Source organism: Cnephaeus nilssonii (assembly GCF_951640355.1).
Source record: "Cnephaeus nilssonii genome assembly, chromosome: 13".
In the NCBI taxonomy this organism is placed as follows: Eukaryota; Metazoa; Chordata; class Mammalia; order Chiroptera; family Vespertilionidae; genus Cnephaeus; species Cnephaeus nilssonii.
Genome location: NC_137084.1, coordinates 60889245 through 60909634, shown reverse-complemented (window position 1 = coordinate 60909634; position 20390 = coordinate 60889245). Strand labels below are relative to the sequence as shown.

Genomic DNA, 20390 nt, shown 5'->3' with positions numbered 1-20390 from the left:
GGGGCAAATGGGCAGTTTACAGACATGCAAAGGGCTGGGGTCTTCAAAGGGCTGGCGATTCTGGTTTCTGCAGCAAAGTTGTTCATCTTTCCATGATAACAGGCAATTCCAAAAGGGGAGGAAGGGCTGTATCTCCAGGTGAGCTCCCAGGTCTGGAGTGCGGCTGCCAGCCAGGTTAGAATGTGCCTTCTTTAATCAGAATAAAATAATCATGGTTAACAGAGCATGATTAATGTTTCTTACAGTTCTAGCTGGTTCCCTAACATTCTATTTCTGCCCCTATCACCACCTCTTTTAGACCCAGAATTTATCATTCTAAGCAAGAGAAACTGTTGTTATGGCCTCTTGATATATATAGATCAATGGTGGAAAGCTCCATACTGCTAACACTCTTCTCTCAACCTTCTTCTTTTGCCAGGTCACATGTTCACCATATCCATCAACTCTTCATAAATTTTGTATTTTGGGGTTAGAACTATTATTTTAGTGAAAATGTATTGTGTTTTATTTTTGTTTGGCTTAAGGGAGGAGATCAAGGCAACATTGCTTTTATTCTGTTTTTAATAAGAAAATCTGTATTCATTTCAGCACATTTTGTTATGTCTCAAATGTGTCTATCTAAACAGTTTCTCCTTCCTTCCTTCCTTCCTTCCTTCCTTCCTTCCTTCCTTCCTTCCTTCCTTCCTTCCTTCCTTCCTTCCTTCCTTTTTTTGTTGCTTAATCCTTTCACCATTTTTACCCAACCTCGAAACCCACCTTCCCTGACAGTTGTCAGTCTGTTAACAGGGTGTTTTTTTTTTACCAAATTAAAGTTTATGGTATATTCTTGATTTTCATTCTTCTTCCAGGTTTTCGATTGCTATATTTTATTTAATTCTTGTTATCTATACTAATAAAAGCCTAGGTGGTCCTCGCGCCCTTGCACGACACCCTCACTTCATCACAATATGGCTGCCACAAGATGGCCGCAACAAGATGGCTGGCAGGGGAGGGCAGTTGGGGGTGATCAGGCCGGCAGGGGAGCAGTTAGGTGTCAATCAGCTGGCAGGGGAGTGGTTAGGGGCAATCAGGCAGGCAGGTAGGCAAGCAGTTAGGAGCCAGCAGTCCTGGGTTGTGAGAGGGATCCCAAATTGGAGAGGGTGCAGGCTGGGCTGAGGGATACCCCCCCACCATGCCCAAATTTTGTGCACCTGGCTTCTAGTACATTTATGAGATACTAGAGGCCCGGTGCATGAAATTTCATGCACTGGAGGGTTCCCTCAGCCCAGCCTACTCCCTCTCGCAGTCCGGGACCCCTCGCTCCTACCGCCCGCCTGTGGCAGAGGCGAGAGAGGCTCCCCCCACTGCCACTGAACTTGCCAGCCATGAGCCCGGCTTCTGGCTGAGCTGCGCTCCCCCTATGGGAGCGTAGTGACCACCAGGGGGCAGCTCCGCGTGGATCGTCTGCTCCCTGGTGGTCAGTGTGTGTCACAGCAACTGGTTGTTCTACCTTTCGGTAGATTTGCATATTAGGGTTTTATTATATAGGGATTGCTCATGTTTTTCTTATTGCAAAAGTAATATTTTAGAAAAAGTATATTGTAGAATAGTTGTAATATCTATATATATAAAAGGCTAATATGCAAAGTGTCCCCACAGGAGTTCAACTGGGAGACTGGGAGTTCTGTCGCTCACTATGACATGCACTGACCACCAGGGGGCTGCGCAGAATGAAGGAAGGCCCCAACTGGCAGCCAGGGAAGGGAAGTCCTGGCCGGCAGCCTGAAGGCCCCAATTGGCCCTGATTGCTGGCCAGGGCTAGGGACCCTACCCATGCACGAATTTCGTGCACCAGGCCTCTAATTTAAGAATAAAGAAGAAAACAAAAGCATCTTAAAATTTCACCCAAAAATAACAGCTATTGTTTGTGATTTTTTTTTCTTATTATTTATTGAGCCCATTGTACAAGGTAGTTCAAAAGGTGACAGTCTCTTACAAATGGTAGCATTGAATTAGGGGCATTGGCAATATGTCTCCCAGTTCTGACAGTTTAGATTCTGTGAAATTTTATCTTTCTTGGTAAACCTTTTAAAAGGTCTCAATTTACAGGTAGTATTATAAATTGATCTGACAAGTTATAGGTTATGAATCTGACTGATGGGGGAAGGAGGTTTTCTCGCTTTATACTCTTATAGCATGGTTAGTGGAAAATAATAACATAGACAGTTTTTTTTTAATATTAAATGTTCATCTGAATGACCAGACTAATGACTTTTAGGATGATGCACTATCTACTAATATGTAACTTCTCCTTGTTATTCTCTCAGGCCATGAGTAGGGCCAGAGCCCTCAGATCTCAGGCAGAGGACTCTGCTTCCGCCTTTAGTGCAGATGACCTTATGAGTGTAGATTTGGCAGAACAGATGGCCGATGATTCCGATGGTAGCAGCACAGCAGCAGCCAGCAAAGGAAGAGGCCGAGGAAGAGGCCGAAGAGGAGGAAGAGGACAGAATCCAGTGTCAAGAGGAGGGTCTCAGAGAGGACGAGGTTAGCACTGAGGACAGTGCAGTCTTTGCCCATATTTAGACTCAGCCCTTGAGTGGGAAATACAGTACTGTGTTCCTGTTGGTATAAGTGAGGTACACAGTCTTCTAAAAATTTATTTTGATGACGCATGAAGTCAGCTTTAATGTAGTTCTGACATGAACATTTTAATTAATAAATTTTAATGGCTGTATGCACAAAGGGTTTTAATTGCTCTAAATAACGTGTGTGGTTTTTTTTTAAAAGAACACTGTATTTTTCACACAGCACCTTTGGGTACATTTGATGTCTTATTATCTTTTACACGTACAAAGGAATAGTGAGGCAAATATGTGCTGTTGAGGGAAATGGCTATCTAATGACAGTGGCAGCAGGAAGAAAATTCCAGATCATAAAAATTATTATTTTTGTTACCGTCATAAGATACAGATGCCTACCCTCTTATAAAGTGGCTTCATAAAATTTGTTTGGAAAAAAACTACCCCAAATACAATTTGATTTCTTAAAGCAATTCCTAACATTAATTGCCATCATTGTGTTTAATGTGACTTGTGTTTACTGTTGTATTTACTATTGTCACTGAATAGTCCAAACAATAGAAAATAGTCATTCAGTGACCTCCTGATGCATTATATAAATCCATCCCTAGGAATATTTAAAAATTATTTTTATTACATATTTTTTCATAGGAAAAATGGATAGTACTTTAGTTAAAAATATCCAGAGAGACAAATCTTAATCTTCTAGTGATGATTCTGATCATTTTCCTTACATTTAGAGAAATTTTTCTTAAATTTTAATTGGAACAGTATTAGCCAAATATGGTGGAAGTATAGTCTCTGAAAACTGACTGATCAAATGCTAGATGTTTCTTCTTGTGTATGTCTTTGGCTTTTTAAACATAAGTTATGTTTTGACATAACTTCATTAAGATTTTATTTTGGTGTTGTTTCAAAAAACCTTGGCTGCTGATGTGACTGTATGTTGACTGCTCATTGTTCTCACAGCAGGCACTGGTCTGGAGACTTCTACTCGAAGCAGAAGTTCAAAGGCCACTGTGTCAACATCTAGAAATATGTCTATTCTGGATGGTGAGTATAGATGGCAAATGATTATCTAGCCGTTATATGTAAATTTCAACGGAGGATGACATAGGAAACCCCCTTAGTAAATCTCATTCCTCTGTGTTGCCATCACTGGGGAGTCAGAAGGGCTGTTAGAATCACAGGATAAATTATGCTAATTTAAAATATTTTCACCATTGATTGGAGCTCTTAGAGAGGGTGAGCTGTTTTATTTATTTATTTTTTCCTTTTTTAAAAAATAATTCTTTATTGTTGCAAGTATTACATATGTCCCCTTTTTTCCTCAATGCCCTCCAGCCCGCCCCCGCTCCTGGCCCTCACCGCCCCATTGTCTGTGGAGAGGGTGAACTTTAAAAAGTAATTATTATAGCCCTGACCGGTTTGGCTCAGTGATTGGAGCATTGGCCCATGGACTGAAGGGTCTCGGGTTCAATTCCCGGTCAAGAGCACGTATCTGTTGCAGGTTCAATCCCCAGCTCCAGTTGGGGCATGTGCGGGAGGCAACCAATCGATGTTTTTCTTTCACATCAATGTTTCTCTCTCGCTCTCTCTCGCTCTCCCTCTCTCTCCCCCTTTCCCCCTCTTCTGCTCCCCACTTTCCTCCTTTCCTCTCCCTCCCTTCCACTCTCTCTAAAAATCAATGTAAAAAATTTCTTCAGGTGAGGAAAAACAAAAACAGTAACAAAAGAAAAACTTTAAAAAGCAATTTTAACAATTCCTTACTTTTAGACAAATTTGATTATTTTCCTTTTATAGAAGGGTTATTAAGACAGAAAAAGTCAGTATATCTACACTGTTCAAGAGAGAAGGAACTGCTTCTTTTTTCTTCTAAATCCTCACTTGAGGATATGTTTGGAGAGAGGAAGGGAGAGAGAGAAAAAGATCGATTTGAGAGAAACATCAGTCAGCTGCCTCCAACACACCCTTGGACTGGGGATCGATCCCAAAACCCAGGTATGTGCCCTGATCAAGAATTGAACCTGCAACCTTTTTGGTGTATAGGACGACACTCTTAACTAACTGAGCCACTTGGCTAGGGTGGAACTGCTTCTTAATATATTGTTTACTTTCCTTCCTCATACTGCTTTTGTCTCTACTGTTAGTATAGAGTCATGTGAGCTGTATTTAAGGGAAATTATGGTTAGGTTTCTTTGAATTCATTTCCTGTCTGTGTTCTAAAGATCATCCTCAGACTAACAGGACCTATTTTGATAAACTATTTTAAATAATAACAATATAAAAATTTAATAAACTATTTTAAATAGTTTGGTTTATGAGATCAGCTGAAGTTGTGAGTCAGATATATGAAAATACAGGTCAAAATAGGTGGTGATAATTTTTTCCTCCCTAGTATTCAGAGTATATCCGTATGTATTTTTTATATTATCTTCTTATTGGAGATAACTTTTATAGGTAGGATTAATTTATGATGAATGAAGAGTTGGACTAAATCTCACAAAATGAAATTTAGCAAGAGTAAATATAAAATGCATTTATATACAGGAAGTCAGATATAAAAAAATAGTTCTTAGAGGTATGTGACATTAGCCACAACCTGAGTCAAAAAGACTTAGGTCAGTAAGAGTTCTACAGGTTGACCTAACTATCCAAATCTACTGGTAATAGTGTCTTCTTAAGCATTATTAACAGGAGTTGTACATCTCTAAAGCAAGAAAGTTCTCCCTGTGCACAGAATTGCATGCAATATGCCCAAAATACTGTGCTCATCTTTGGAACTATTTCAAGAGGGATACCAGCTATATATAATCACTCAGAAGACAAGCCATATATTTTTTAAATGGTAGAAATTACTTGGAATATCAGATCTGGGAAAAATTCCAAGCCTTTACATAAATTAAGTCCTATCATGAAAGATCAAATAGATTTGACTTGTATAGTCCCAAAGGTGGTGATTTTTAATCTATTTTGATGTCCTGGCCTGTGTGCTTAGTGGTTAGAGCATCGACCCGTGCACCAAAGGGTCAAGGGTTCGATTCCCAGTCAAGGTCATGTACCTGAGTTGTAGGTTTACTCCCCTCCCTGGTCTGGGCATGTGCAGGAGGCAGCCAGTAGCAACTAGTCACTGTGTCTCTCTCACATCAGTGTTTCTCTCTCTCTCTTCCCCCTCTCCCCTTTTCTATACCTTCTCCCTCTTCTCTCCCTTCCACTCTCTCTGAAAAGCAATGGGGAAAAATATCCTCAGGTGAGCATTAAAAAAACAATGATAAATCTATTTTGAGTTATAGAGTCTTAAGAATCTGATGAAAGCTATGTCTTCTCGTTAAATAATACTCATGATGCAATTGCACTCCATTTCAAAGGGTTCAAAGACCCATGGCATCCCTCCATGAGTCCAGATTAATAACTACTAGCCCAATGAGGATAGATGGAAAAAGCTATAACAATTCAGATATTTAAGTTTATTATTTGATAAAATGGACCTGGAAGACAAGAACAACTTTGCCTATTCCCTCATTTATAAATGGGAGAATTGAGTTAAGCAATTTGCCGTAGGCTGATAAAACCACTAAAACAACTAAGAAAAGCTAATATTTATGAAACAGTCCATGCCTTTCAACAGCTCTATGGCCCTTGTATTTAAATTATTCCTGTTTTATATAACTGAGGCTTTGAAAAAAAGAGGCAACTTCCGAGGGTCTCACAACTAGTAAATTCTGGAGCTTGGATCGATCTCACAATCTTTATACTCCAGAGCCAGTAGTTAACCACTGTGCTAGCTTCCAGAGCAAGATAAGATTAGCAACCTACCTACTGGTTCTCAGCAGAAGAGTCTTTGCATTACACACAATAACCTATCAATTAATGTGGAGGTGGAGGAAGCTGCTCAGAAGGAGGTGAACTGTGCCTCCGTCAGAAGAAGTTTTCACCATTTATTGGAGGAAACTGACACTGGAGAAAGGATATAAATAACAGAGCCATTAAATGATTCTTAAGGAGCCTTTCTATCAAGTCTGTTGCTGTATTTCGATTCAAGGATTATTCAGTATTTAGGGAGAGCCAGCTGAGATACTGGTCTTTTGACTTCTGAAGCATGTTGTCTTATTACCATTTAGGAAATGGCATCCAGAAAGGTACTGTTCCGTTCTTGGCAGGCTTAAGATAGAAGCAGAGAAGGAGAAAGAGAAAAGACAGCATGGTAAATATCTAGGCTGAGTTCACCATGTATAAGCTTTGTGACCTTGGCCAGTCACTCTCCTGGTATGTTTCCATGTACATTGGGACTAATAATCTCTGCCGTATTGGATTATTCTGAGTAAAAACAAAAAACCTGGCACTTGTTATTGCTATTAAAAAAAAGAGAGAAAACAGAGTGAGTTAGAAAAGTAGAGCTAATAAAATATAATCTACCATAAACTGGTTAACAACACGTAGGCATAGGTGTTATAAATGACCAACCTTTACCTTAGCGCAAACTCTCTTTTTTTCAGCATGGTTTTAAGTGTTTTATGTGAAGCTTCTTGACATCAGTAGGTAGAATTAATCACTTAAAGTGAGTCTTCAGGTTTCCATTGTTAAAAAAGCTTGTTGCTTTTTTAAAAAAAAGTTTGTTTCCCCTCCAGCTGACTGTCCTTGGTGTTCTGCAGTTCAATTATGAATCTAGAGGGGGGATTCTTCATTATCCTCCTTAGGATTTATTGGGTTTCATAAACTGAATTGGTGTCTTTCATCATTTTTAGAAAATCCTTAACTGTTATCCCTTCAGTATCACCTCAACGTTATTCTTTTTCTCAGTGCATGACCTTTGCACTCTCTTCTTTCATGACTCTTAACTTCTCTAACCAAGTTTATAAAGTTAAAAAGTTCTGTTTTATTTTCCTGTGCTCCTTTCTGAGTAATTATTTCTGATCAGTCTTCCAATTCACTCATCTATTCTTAAAACTGTCCATTGAATTTTTCATTTTTTGGAGGTGGGGAGAGGCAGTGGAAATTCTATTTGGTTCTTTCTAAATATGCTATGTCACTTTTAGTAGTTTTTAAATTCTCTGAAGATATTTTTAAGTCTGGCTTTAATTTTTGTGTGTGTGCATAGTAAGGAGATATATATATGTATATATAGTATTCTGTGTCTAATAACCCAGTATCTGAATACCTTTGGCCTCTTTCTATTGTCCATTTCTGATTGCCGTTTCTCATTTGTGGTGTCTTCTTTCCTTGCATGCTTTGTCATCTTATCTGTAAGAGTAATTTGACATCTTGGATGAAGATCTCTTCCTTCAGAGAAGATTCATTTTTATTTTGGCAGGCTTGTAAGATTACCACTAGTCTTAGATCACTTTAAATGTAAAATTATGACTTGAGGACCAGCCAGGGGATATGTTCTTATAAAATCCCACTAATCTCTGTCGCTAGTGGCAGTGGGTTTACCTTTCCACACTGGGTGCTGGGGGTCGGGTTCTTACAAATGAGTGATTTTAATTGTGTGAAGTTATATTTCTCAGTTTCAGAAGTCCCATCTCTGTTAAACCAGTCCTGGAAAAGGTGCAGCTGGGGCTTCAGTGGCTGGAAGCAAAGCCAGTGTCCCACGTTTCCATTCCACGGTGGAGCTGGCCCTGATGTAGCATCAGACTAGTCACAGTCCGTTAGTCCATTGTGTGAAGGGTCCACCTGGATGTGGGCGAGTACAGAGTATGAGGGCACACCCCTTGCAACAAGAGTCTCAAGAGAGCAAGAGGGAACTCCCTTTGTTCAAGAGCTCATGTATCTCAGATTTCGTGCCCTTGCAGTGGCCACACCTGTTCTGGCCAATGACCTGTTCCCAGGTGTGACTGACAGGTGATCACCTTTGCTACCTCATTCAGACCTCACTGGTCATTCAGACCTCACTGGGCATGCATCTGTTCTTTCCTTATCCAGTCCCTTCCCCCAGCATCTCTGGGGAACAGATATGGAGAGCATTAAACTGCAGCTTTCTGGCCGAAACCGGTTTGGCTCAGTGGATAGAGCGTCGGTCTGCGGACTGTAAGGTCCCAGGTTCGATTCCGGTCAAGGGCATGTACATTGGTTGCGGGCACATCCCCCATGGGAGATGTGCAGGAGGCAGCTGGTCGATGTCTCTCTCTCATCGATGTTTCTAGCTCTCTATCCCTCTCCCTTCCTCTCTGTGAAAAATCAATAAAATATATTTAAAAAAAAAAAAACTGCAGCTTTCTGGCAAAGCTGTACAAATGGCATGCCTGTGTTATCTGGCCTTTCCTTTGCTCCTTTTCTGTTAATTAATTAACTTATAACAGTATCAGAAGTGGTCTGGTTCCCCAACTAGAAGTCCTCCGAACCCCTTCCTTTGAGTTTTAATGGAGGCTTCATTACACAGGTACCATGATTAAATCATTGGCCATTGGTGGTAAATACAACTTCCAGCCCATCTCCCCTCCCCAGAAATCAGGGAATGGGACTGAAATTCTAGCTCTCTATTCAAGATTAGTTTCCCTGGCAACCAGCCTCCAACTTTAAATGCAGTCCTAAAGTCATCAAATTAACGTAAGAGAAGATACCTCCAGGGATCTCACCCTTTAGGAAGTTCAAAGGGTTTTAGGAGCTCTGTGCCAGAAATAGGGACAAAGCTAAATATACAGGGATGCACAGGAGTGGGATTACAGTTGTGAGCAGGCAAAGAAGTTTATTCTTGTATTATTTATTAATTATTATTTTTTATTATTATTAACCTTCATTTGCCCACCTTGTGTATTTCTTATTGTAAAATCATAATATCACAGTTTGGGACTTGGAAAAAATCTGTGGTTTACTAAGCTTCATGTTTCTAACCAAGTTTATAAAGTTAAAAAGTAAGGATTCAAAGGAAAGTTTTATCATGGAATAAAAGATAAGCTGTTCTCCAGAATTCCCCTCTGGACTATTTCTTAGGTACTGAATATGGTTACCAAAGGAGGGGCGAATAAGAAAGCTCTTACTGGAACCATAGCTTCTAACATAGCCACAGGGAAGGGGATTGCCACCCATAAGAGAAGGGAGACATTAGGAGAGTTACCTATGATATATTTGGAGTTCAGTTTGTTAAATTATCAGATTTCATTCTTCAGGTATCCTCCTTCCTATATAATAAAAGGTTAATATGCAAATCGACCAAAGGCTGACTGATAGGTCACTATGACGCGCACTGACCACCAGGGAGCAGACACTCAATGCAGGAGCTGCCTCCTGGTGGTCAATGCGCTCCCACAGGGGAAGCGCTGCTCAGCCAGAAGCCGGGCTCATGGCTGGCAAGTGCAGCAGCGGTGGCAAGAGCCTCTCCCACCTCTGTAGCAGCACTAAAAATGTCCAACTGATGGCTTAGGGCCTACTCCCCACACCATCAGTCAGACATCCCCCGAGGGCTCCCAGATTCCAAGAGGGCGCAGGCCAGGCCGAGGGACCCCCGAGCCCAAGTGCACGAATTTCGTGCACCGGGCCTCTAGTTTATCTATAAAATATTTTTATCATAGGTGTCTTTATGAGCATGGCTTGTTTGCTGTATTTCAATGAGCTGAAAAATCATATGAACCTGGCAGCAAGGCATTGATTTATTTTAACATAATTGCACCTCCCTTCAGATTTTAAAAAAATTTAAATAGTTTTATAATTAGGCATCACAAGTTTTTGCAGATAGGAGTTAGAAAATCTTTAGCTAAAGAAATGTGAAAAATTTTCTAAGTTATTTTAAGAACAACATAATGGATATTTCATCTTTTTCATTATAGCCTTTAAATCTACAAGACAGCAGCCCTCACGAAATGTTGCTACTAAGAATTATTCAGAGGTAAGAAAAAAAGTTATATAGTTGTGTTTAATAACTTGTGTATTCTGAATTACAAATTGTCTATTCTTTGTCAAAGTAAATAAAAGAAAACCTGTGGAACATTAAAGCTGGAGAGAACTTTACTAATTATCTATACAGGGCTTCTAGGATTTTTTTGTTTCTCTTTTTTAAAAAATAATAGATCACATGATTAGAAATCCATAAATGTCTGCATCTAGTAATATTTTTAAGGATAACAGTGTTGAAACAAATGAACCCATGCATGAAATACTAATTTAGAAGTATGCTCAGTTCAGATGGAGGTTTTATTTATTGCAGGCTTCCTTTTGCTGCGTATATTCTCATAACTCTGACTTGTGCCTTAATGGCTAAAGCTAGATTCAAGCAACTAAAATGTTGAAGTCTAAAGACTTCTGTGTTCAGTTCTAGATATAACATAGGCCTCTGCTTGTCCTTTGCCTTCCAACAAGAATCCAGTGTGGGCTTGACTCTCTTGTTAGGTCACTTGCAAGTCTTCACTCCAGGCCAGTGCTCTTCCTTCTATATCAGGGTTTCTCAGCAGCAGCACTGTTGAGGTTTAAAAAAAATTATTGATTTTTAGAGAGAGAAGAAGGGAGAGAAACATCAGTTTGTTGCTGCACTTATTTGTGCATTCATTGATTGCTTATTGTATTTGCCCAGATCAGGTGACAATGCTCTAACCAACTGAGCTACTCAGCCAGGGCACTGTTGACATTTTGGACCCAGATAAGTCTTTGTTTTGAGGGACACATTGTAGGATGTTTAGCAACATCTCAGTCTGTACCCACTAGATGCCAGTAGTACCCACTGAGTTCTGACAATCGGAAATGTCTCCAGACATTTCCAGATGTTTATGGGATGTGAGTGGGGGTTAAAAACCACTGCCCATTGAGACTCATTGCTCTATATCATACTGCCTCAACAGCTTTTTCTAAAATTTTACTCTTTTCTTTAAAAAAAAATGTTTTTATTGATTTTAAAGAGAGAGGAAGGAAGAGGGATAGAGAAATAGAAACATCGATTAGCTGCCACCTGCATACACCCTACTAGGGGTTGAGCCTGCAACTCCCAGGCATGTGTCCTGACTAGGAATTGAACCAGTGATGGGTTCATGGGTCGATGCTCAACCACTGAGCCATATTGTTTGGGAAATTTTTATTCTTTTTCATCTCTCGAGTACCTGGCACAGTTGACTACTACAATTTGCAGAAAACTTCTTCTCTGTCCTGATTGTAATCTTGTTCTTTATCTCTTAACTTCTTCCTTTTTTTCCCCATCTTCTTTCTATTATTCACTTATATGTGGGTGTACTAGTGCTAAATAACTTTTATCCTGAGCTTTATTTCATTCTTTTTAATCAACTATTGCCTGCTCATGTTTCAAGATCATATCTAAAAAAGTTATCATCATGTTCTCAAGGTATTTTCCCATCTAGATTTTTCTATTTTCAGGCAAGAACATGAGTTTAAAAAGAACAAGTCATGCCAAAACAGCTTTTTTTTTTCTTTTTCATTTTTTTGATTGAGGTTACACATATTAGGTGACTGTTGAATGCATTTAATTCCTTCAAAGCACATAAGACAATCTTCTGATAGTTTTATGAACAGAATGCAGGAGTATTGACTAAATTCATAGCTGCTTGTACAATTGCATTTAATGACTTTTGATTAATAAATAGTTGAATGTCAATCTCAAGGGTGAGGTCTCAGGTGCTATCTTTTCAGTATTTTGTCCTTGGCTTTACGTTAGGTGAAGACATAGCAAATGTGTGTATTAAGTGTCAAGATAACACAAAATGTAGATGAATGAGTAGCATTTTGGATGTTAGAATCAAGAATCACAAATATTTTTACTGGGGCTTAGAGCCAACCAATTGTATTTAACAGGAATAAATGCAACAGAAAGATAGATATCTGGCACTTCCCACCCAGTCTTACTCCTCGTTTAAAATTTGAGCTCGAACACTGATGGTTGAACTCATTAGAACCCAAGAGAATCACAGGGCATTGTCTGCACATGACCCTCTGTGAGTATTCAGCAGGCCAGCTGCATGTTCCTCTAGGTACCCAGCTGCCCTGGTGGCCTAGAGAGAAGTGAAGTCACACATGTATAGAATACTGTTTGTGAAAGGAAGAGGGACATTGGGGAGGCCAGGCTGAGCTTTAGTTTTAATAGTTGCTCATTACATGATTTCTGCCTCCTTTATTTTGACTGTTTTTATATATTTAAAAAAAACAACTTGAGATTCAGTTATTTATTTTAAATTTAAATTTCTATTCCCATTTGTTGCTTTGTTCTCTCCCACTGAGGTGATTGAGGTGGATGACTCTGATGTAGAAGAAGACCTGTTTCTTACCACTTCAAGAGCAGATCAAAGGTAGGTACAGTGACTTCCTACAAAAACAAACATTTGAAAAAATTAAAAGTTATCTAGAATTTTACTAATACATATTAATATGCCACAGATGTTTAACAGATTTATTTTCAACTAGTCAAGAATGTAGAGAAGTGAAAAATAGACCCAAGGACTATTTCAAAGAAGCGATTCAGCATTATTACAAGTATTTTCACCGAAAATTTATATGACTGTAATTTGTTTCCTTCTGTCTTTATTAGCCACTGATTTTCTTGATGGAGTACTATGTTCTCCCCAGTGAACAGAAAATAGTTTTGCCTTTTGTTAATACTTGATTTCAAATTCTCTTCATCATCATATCTTTATATACTGAGTTATACAGGATGCTATGCTAACCACTGAAGAGAGGATCACGTGGACTTTCTCTGCCCTCAGAGTACTTACATACTTTTTTGTCCTTTTTGGGTTTTGCCTCTTACCCAAAGGCTTGACTTGGTTCAGTATCACTATTTTCTTCTGTGTGTTAACATTTTAGATGAGTGCTGTTTTAACTAAAGCTCACTTAATGAAAATTTTTACTTACGAAAATCGTCAACAGTTTTTTAATATTTATTTTCTGTGTGAGCATTATATTAGGTCTGATGGGGGACGTAAGTGTTTTAATAAGCTTACTGCTTTCAGGCAACAAATTATAGTGGAAAAGAGAGATGAACACATTCCAATCCATTAAGGGATGATTGAGTCAGCACGTAATTATATTTGGAGTTTTATTACACAAACTAGGTCTGAGCGCAAACAGGCTCTCAGCAAGAGGAGCAAGCAGTGCAGACTCTCATAGAAGAAGCAGGGAGTAATATTAATAGAGGGAGTAAAATTACCTGCGATTTCAAAGATAGGAATTACTTGGATTAGTGGGGTGGAAAATGACAGCTGATGGTAATGACATGAGCAAGAGCTATAGAAATCGGGGAGATCGAGGGAAAAGCTCTACCTCAATGTGTCTCAAACTTTTTTTTCATGATCTTAACCTTTTTTTTTCATTAGCTAAGGATGAAAATTAAATTTGATTTAAATTAAAATGATTTTAATTTAGAAATTAAATACTAAAGAATGACATTTTGTTGGGTAGGATTGAGCTTGAGAGAGTCAAAAACCATTGTAACATCTAAGATTTTCACCTCCATTCCTGGGAACCAATTTTCATTCTGTGGATGTGAGATTATATGGTTTATGTGAATTAAAGGTCGATGTTAGAAAAATTGGTACGTATAGTTCCACATCCACTTTTTATTCAGTTAAACCCAATGCTAGGAGCTGGGGATAGAAAGATGGAATAACTTTAGACGTGGAAACTTTAAGATGCTTGTGAAATTTATATGAAGGGAGGGTATAGATGATTGGATATAAGACTCCAGAACTCAGATAAGAGGTTTGAATGGTGCCTGTATTTACCTCTCAATAGCTTGTAACTTGATATGTAAAGTCACTGGAATGGATTGATCACCTTGAAAGAGAATGTAGAGAGAAAAGAGAGTTTATGCTTTGATCCTGAGGTAACAACCTTTAGAGTGTAGGTAGAGTAGAAGAGGCAACAAGAAAGACATGAGAAAAACCAAGGAGAATACAGAGTTGCCGAATCCAGTGCTGGCCTTTGCAGAAAGAGTGAAAAAAGTACCGAGGTGGGCTCAGATGCAGGTCAGCTTGTGTAGTTGTGGTAGGTAGTTGAGGATAATTGAGGTAGTTAGCTCTTGCTGAGAGATTTATTGGAAGAATATCAGCATAACTCAGTCTATCGAAGGAAGTTCCTTTCTGTGTACTTACTTGGTTGTTCTTGTCTTTGTAAATTAAAACACACACAAGCAAAAAAAAAACAAAACAGGGCTAGCTTTCTGTTTTGTTTTCCAGTAGTGAATATAGTTGAGAAGAATATAGTTCAGCTTGTGTAGGTCGTTATTTTTTATTACCAGAACTAAAGAAAATGCTGTCTTACTATGTTTGACATATACTTAAGGCTGTTAAAGGAAAAATACCTTGATTTTATTAGCATTTTGGGTTGTCTACTTTCCAGTAAAATGTCTGTTGACTTCTTGTTTACTCATGAGGTGGTAATAACTGAGTTATTTAGCACTTCCTATGTGTCAGGCACTGTTCTCATCATTTCCATTTGAATTAGCTCATTTGGAGCTCACAGCCACCTCAGGAAGTAGATATAGCTACTACTATCTTACCCCATTTTACCTTTGTAGACAGTGAAGAGGGTAGGCTAAGTAACTTACCTAAGGTCACCCAACCACATGGCCGCGGATTCAGCTCCAGAACTTGTCTCTGCTCTTGCTTCTTAACACAACAGACCAAGCTCTCAGATTGTTGTGCAAGCAATAAGAATCACTTAAATGATGCGAGGCAGTTATAAATTAACATTCTGGCAAGAAATCTGACTTCAGCCTTGCAGACTTGTGTTTCTGATGACAGCAACTGAATGGTACAATTTTAGGCTGTTTTTTAAATTACAGTGGAACCTCAGTTCTCAAACTTAATTCGTTTTGGAAGGCTGTTCAAGAAGCAATTTGTTCGTAAACCAAATCATTTTTCCCCATTAGAAATAATGTAAATTGAATTAATCTGTTTCAAACCCCCAAATAAGTCCCTGTTTTAACCTTTCTAATATACAGTAGGTGTCTAATGTACTGCTTAATCTATAAACACTTCTTACATGTATCGAACCACCCCTACTAGCCTTAAAGGAATCACTTTCAGCACTCGCTACAGGGGTGTCTTTCAGATCAGCACACAGCATCTTCGCTTGTTCATATTTCACTGCGTTGGAAATGGCTGTCACTGGCTAACCGCTTTTCATTTATCCAGATCAGCAACAGTTTTTCTACCTCGTCAATTGCCCATGATTGTGGTTTTGTAAGCACTTTCACACCCCTAGCAACATGAAGTACAGGAACTGGCACATAGTAACAACGATATGAGTGTTTATTAAATAAATAAAAGGCCAGGGAAATAGAACAAGAGTGATATGAAGAGTGGTAAGCAGTAACAGCACTAATAATTTCTGGAAGTTAAGTTTAAAAAGGAAATAATTTCCAGCTGTAAAAGTCCCTTCTGCCGGACGGGCAATGGAAAGCCTGATTTTCCCTGGAAAAATTGTTCCAAACTCTGCCATTGTTGTACTGGGACTAAGAGGACCCTTTCAGATTTGATACTGGCAGATTTTAACCACCCTCTCCTTAAAGCAGCAAGCCAGAGAAGACCTGGCTCCATTTGGCCAGCTGGAGGAGGAGAGACTGAGGGGGTTCTATTAAGCCTTGCAGTGGGATAACTAACATTTTTGGGATACTGTTTATGTGTCAGGCACAGCTTAAGGTCAGTTCAATATTATGCTTATAGCACTGCTGCACCTGACTTATTGGCTGACCATCTCTAGACAGGATTCTAATAGATGGCTCTCAATTTGATACAACCCATCCCTTATTTTTGAGCCACACATGAGGCTAATCAAATCAAACACTATCTTTTGACATCTGGGACAGAAGCCCGTTTATTCAACCCTACAATCAAAACAGTATAACCATTTCTTTCCCTTCTCACCGTTGGTTTCTGGGGACTGGGGGTCTGTCACAGGTGAGGTCTCTAGGTCTCTGGAGAACTCTGATACAGAATTAGGGCTCTCGATGTGATCAAATGAGCCTTGGTTATTTGTCTAGGGAGAAATCAGAAACCAGAGTCAGGTCTCAGTGGGTGTTTCTTTCCATAACCTCCTCCACCTTCCCCCAAATCCTCAACAGGATCTGGTCACCTGAGCACATGCTTTATGCTTTTGATGATCTGCTCCTCTCTGGCACAGATGGAAACAAATGAGCAATTAACCATTGCCTGCTTATATCAAGTACAGAGAGATGGAGACTCCTCAGATGGATCAGTTGATAAATTCCTTGATCCTCTACCCCTAAAGCTTGACAAATCCTCCTGTCCTTTACTTTTGTGCATAAGAACCTGTGATGTTTCTGATTCCTTCTGACGTAAGACCTCTTGATTCTCAACCTGTTTGTCCAGAGAAGAGCTTCAGACATATTTATTTTGGCAGAATAACATCCCAAAGCATCCCAGAGTTAGCTAAGAATTCACAAACACTGTTTTCACTTAAGACAGGAATCAGCAAAAATTTCTTTGGTTTTTTAAATATATTTTTATTGCTTTCAGAAGAGTGAGGGAGAGAAAGATAGAAACATCAATGATGAGAGAGAATCATTGATCGGCTGCTTCCTGCATGTCCCCCACTGGGAATCAAGCCTGCAACCCAGGCGTGTACCCTGACCGGGAATCGAACCGTGACCTCCAGTTCATAGATCAGTGCTAAACCTGAGTGTGAGCCACGTCAGCGGGGCAGCAAATGTTTTCTTAAAGGGCCAGGTGGTAAATATTTTAGGCTTTGCAGACCAAGAGGCAAAAATCGAGGATATTATATAGGTACTTAGATAGCCATTTTAAATGTGACTGTTTCAAAATGTGAACATTCCTAGCTCACTGGTGGGCTGGATTTGGCCCACTAGCCATTGTTTGCTGGCCCCTGAGCTAGGGTGACTTACATTTTTATTAATAAAAAGACCCAGGAATATGAGTTCCACTACCACAAGTTAAGCTTCACGAGGGTAAGAATCATGATTTTCTTGTGCACTGATATTTCCCAGGACCTATCATAGTACCTGGCCAGGAGCAAGTACTCAGTAAATACTTGCTGTTTGGTTTGCATTGAACATGAATAATACAAACAGGCAACCCTAGGAATTGGTGAGCCTTTCCTGAGATCCTTTTATCTGTAATAGAAACATAATTGAGATTTGAATGAAAAAATATTTCAGTATTGCCACAATTTGCAGGAGTGGGGGATGATAATAGACACTATAATGATAACATAAGTAAGGATCTGTGTAGTGCTTAATATGTCAGGCACTGATCTAACTGTTTAAGAATATTAACACATTTAGTCTTGAAAAAATTATTATCCTCATTTTACAGTTGAGAACACTGAGGCACAGAGAGGCTCTCAGTAAATGGCAGAACTGGAATTCAGACCTTGGCCTCAGAGACTGTTTCTCACCATTAAGTTTTTACTGCCTCTCATGTAGATCAAAGGCAGTGTGTGGTCATTTTTATTAATGGCTACTACTAGAATGGAAAACTTAGTTAGAAGGTACCTTTGCTGAGTTCTCTGGTTCATTTTCTTTGTTTTTCCCATGTTTTTGCCTCAGGTGGCCGAACACATCATCGTCATCATCAAGCAAACCCGCATCCCAGAGCCAAACAGCTAAAGGGGTCAATTTTGAATCAGATGAGGTAATAAAGTAATATCGTTAAATCTTCATTTTTAGTTGCTTATAAAATTTAAGCAAGGACTGCTAAGTTAGTTGCTGGAAATTATTTTTAAAAATAATTTCATTGGTAACCTTTCTTTGAAGTATAGTTAGTAATTGAGTCAATAAGTAGCATCTGTTGAGTGCTCATCATGTAAATTCCTCAGATGTAAAAGGCCTGCAGATTTTTAAAATATTTTACTCACTCAATTCTTATTTTATTTGCCCCGTTAACAATAGGATCAGAATAGTTTTTTCAACTTCTGTCATTCATATTTAGAAAAATGATGGCAATGATATCCTGAAAGATTTTTTTTTTTAAATCCTCACATGGAGATTTTTTTTTCTCTCCATTGCTTTTCAGAGAGAGAGGGAGGGAGGGAGGGAAGGAGAGAGATAGAGAGAAAGGGAGAGGTGAAAGAGACAAATTGACCAGTTGCCTCCCACACTCACCTGACCGGGGTGGGGAGTGAAACTGAAACCCAGGTACCTGCCCTTGACCGGGAATCGAACCTGAGACCCTTGAGTGTTGGGCCAATGCTTCAACCACTGAACCATACTGGCCAGGGCCTAAAAGCTTTTAATGTTACTTTAATACAAATTTATTAAGTACCCACTATATACTGCTCACATTTCATATATGAGATGGTATAGGGTAGTGATTTTCTTGTCACAGAGGTGTTCAGATATTGACTGAAATGCCGTATAGCAGGATGTAATGGGGAAGAAACTCCAGTTCAAGATATTTCTGGGACAGAAAAATATAAAATCTGATCTAACTTAAATGAGAAGGGAAAGGAAGAGGTAGAATCAGGACTTTGTTCCTGATTATTTATATGTTTCAGCTAAGTTGAATGAAAGCTATGTGACTGAAGGAGCTGGCCTTTCCCTCTCCTCCAGGGCTGCCATTTGAGTGGCCTTTGCTCGTTTTTGTTGAATTGTTTAAAGGTGCTGCTCTTAAGCCGACCACCCCTTTCATTTATTCATTTTTTTTAATTGTGGTAAAAACACTTAACCTAGAGCTTTACCATCTTAACCATTTTTAGGAGTACAATTCACTGGTGTTGAGCATTTTCACATTGTTGTGCAGCAGGTCTCCAGAACGCAATCATCTTCCCAAACTGAACATCTCTGCTCATTGAACAACTCCCCATTTCCCCCAGCCCCCAGCCCCTGGCAGCCAGCATTCTGCTTTCCATCTCTATGAATCTGATTACTTTAGATAGATAACTTATATAAGTGGAATCATACAGTATTTAGCCTTCCTGTGACTGCTTATTTGAGCATAATGTCCTCCAAGCTCATTCCAGTTGTAGCATGTGACTCCCCCCTTTTATTTTGAGCTTCCACTGATGCTATCATGTTCCCTGTATCCCAGCCATGGTTTTAGAAGACTCACCAAATTCAGGCTGCAGAGAAAAACTGCAGCTTGAACTCAGTCTGCCAATTAAAACCTAACATGTTGCCTCCAAGAGGAAAGTGAGAGGTTGTTGACTGCTTTGTTAATCTCAAAGCTGCTAGAAATACCAATGGTTACATGTTACAGTTTAAAAATGTATATAGTTCATGCTAACTGCAAAGAAGAATTATTAGCATATACTCTATTAAACTTCAACTTGAATTTATCTCTGGTTTATTAATAAGTTCTGCCTTTGATAGTAGCAGAAATGAATCAATTAATGAAAGCGAATTTTTATTTCTCAAGGCACCTATTTCTCACCAGAGATAGCTAACTTAGCCAACAAAGCCTAACATCAAATAATTATTCCTTTTAATCAATGTCTTAAAAGTAACAAATAAAAAATTTGTGAAAAATAATGCCTTTCTATGAATATTTAGTTGTAGAATAATAAAAGTCAACTAAATATTTTATCATCAAAGTACGTAGCTTGTCTTATCTGAGGTTTGTTAGTTTTCATTCTCTTTAATTAAATTCTTGGTTAGTCTCTGATATTCCTCTCTGTTCTTATGAGGCATATAATCTGCAGGCCAGCATCATGGAACTTTCTGAAAGTGAAATACTCTATTGATTTCTTTTTCCAAAAAAGATCTGAAAGATTACTTTGCTAGGTTTTTCCCTTGCATCGGTCCGAGAGGAGCTGTTTATTTCTGGCACTAAATGAGTAATGAGAAATAACAATTACAGCTACTTCTGAGTGATGTGATGTGGCTTCATTATTTTTTTGACTGAGTTTTCAAAACATTGATGACTCCAATAAGAAAATATAAATGAAAAATACCTATTCAAAAACCAAGTAGAAATGACTTGA

At 38.9% G+C, this 20390-nt stretch overlaps 1 protein-coding gene across 2 annotated transcripts in view; it reads left to right on the top strand.

The window, feature by feature from the left end:
- Nucleotides 1-20390, top strand: part of MRE11 (MRE11 homolog, double strand break repair nuclease) — a 79084-nt gene that overhangs the window by 55477 nt on the left and 3217 nt on the right. For both annotated transcript variants that reach the window (XM_079787937.1, XM_079787938.1), the window contains 5 exons: nucleotides 2307-2526; nucleotides 3531-3614; nucleotides 10325-10383; nucleotides 12714-12781; nucleotides 18019-18103. In XM_079787937.1, coding sequence (XP_079644063.1) covers nucleotides 2307-2526; nucleotides 3531-3614; nucleotides 10325-10383; nucleotides 12714-12781; nucleotides 18019-18103 — 516 coding nt within the window. The remainder of the gene's footprint in view (nucleotides 1-2306; nucleotides 2527-3530; nucleotides 3615-10324; nucleotides 10384-12713; nucleotides 12782-18018; nucleotides 18104-20390) is intronic.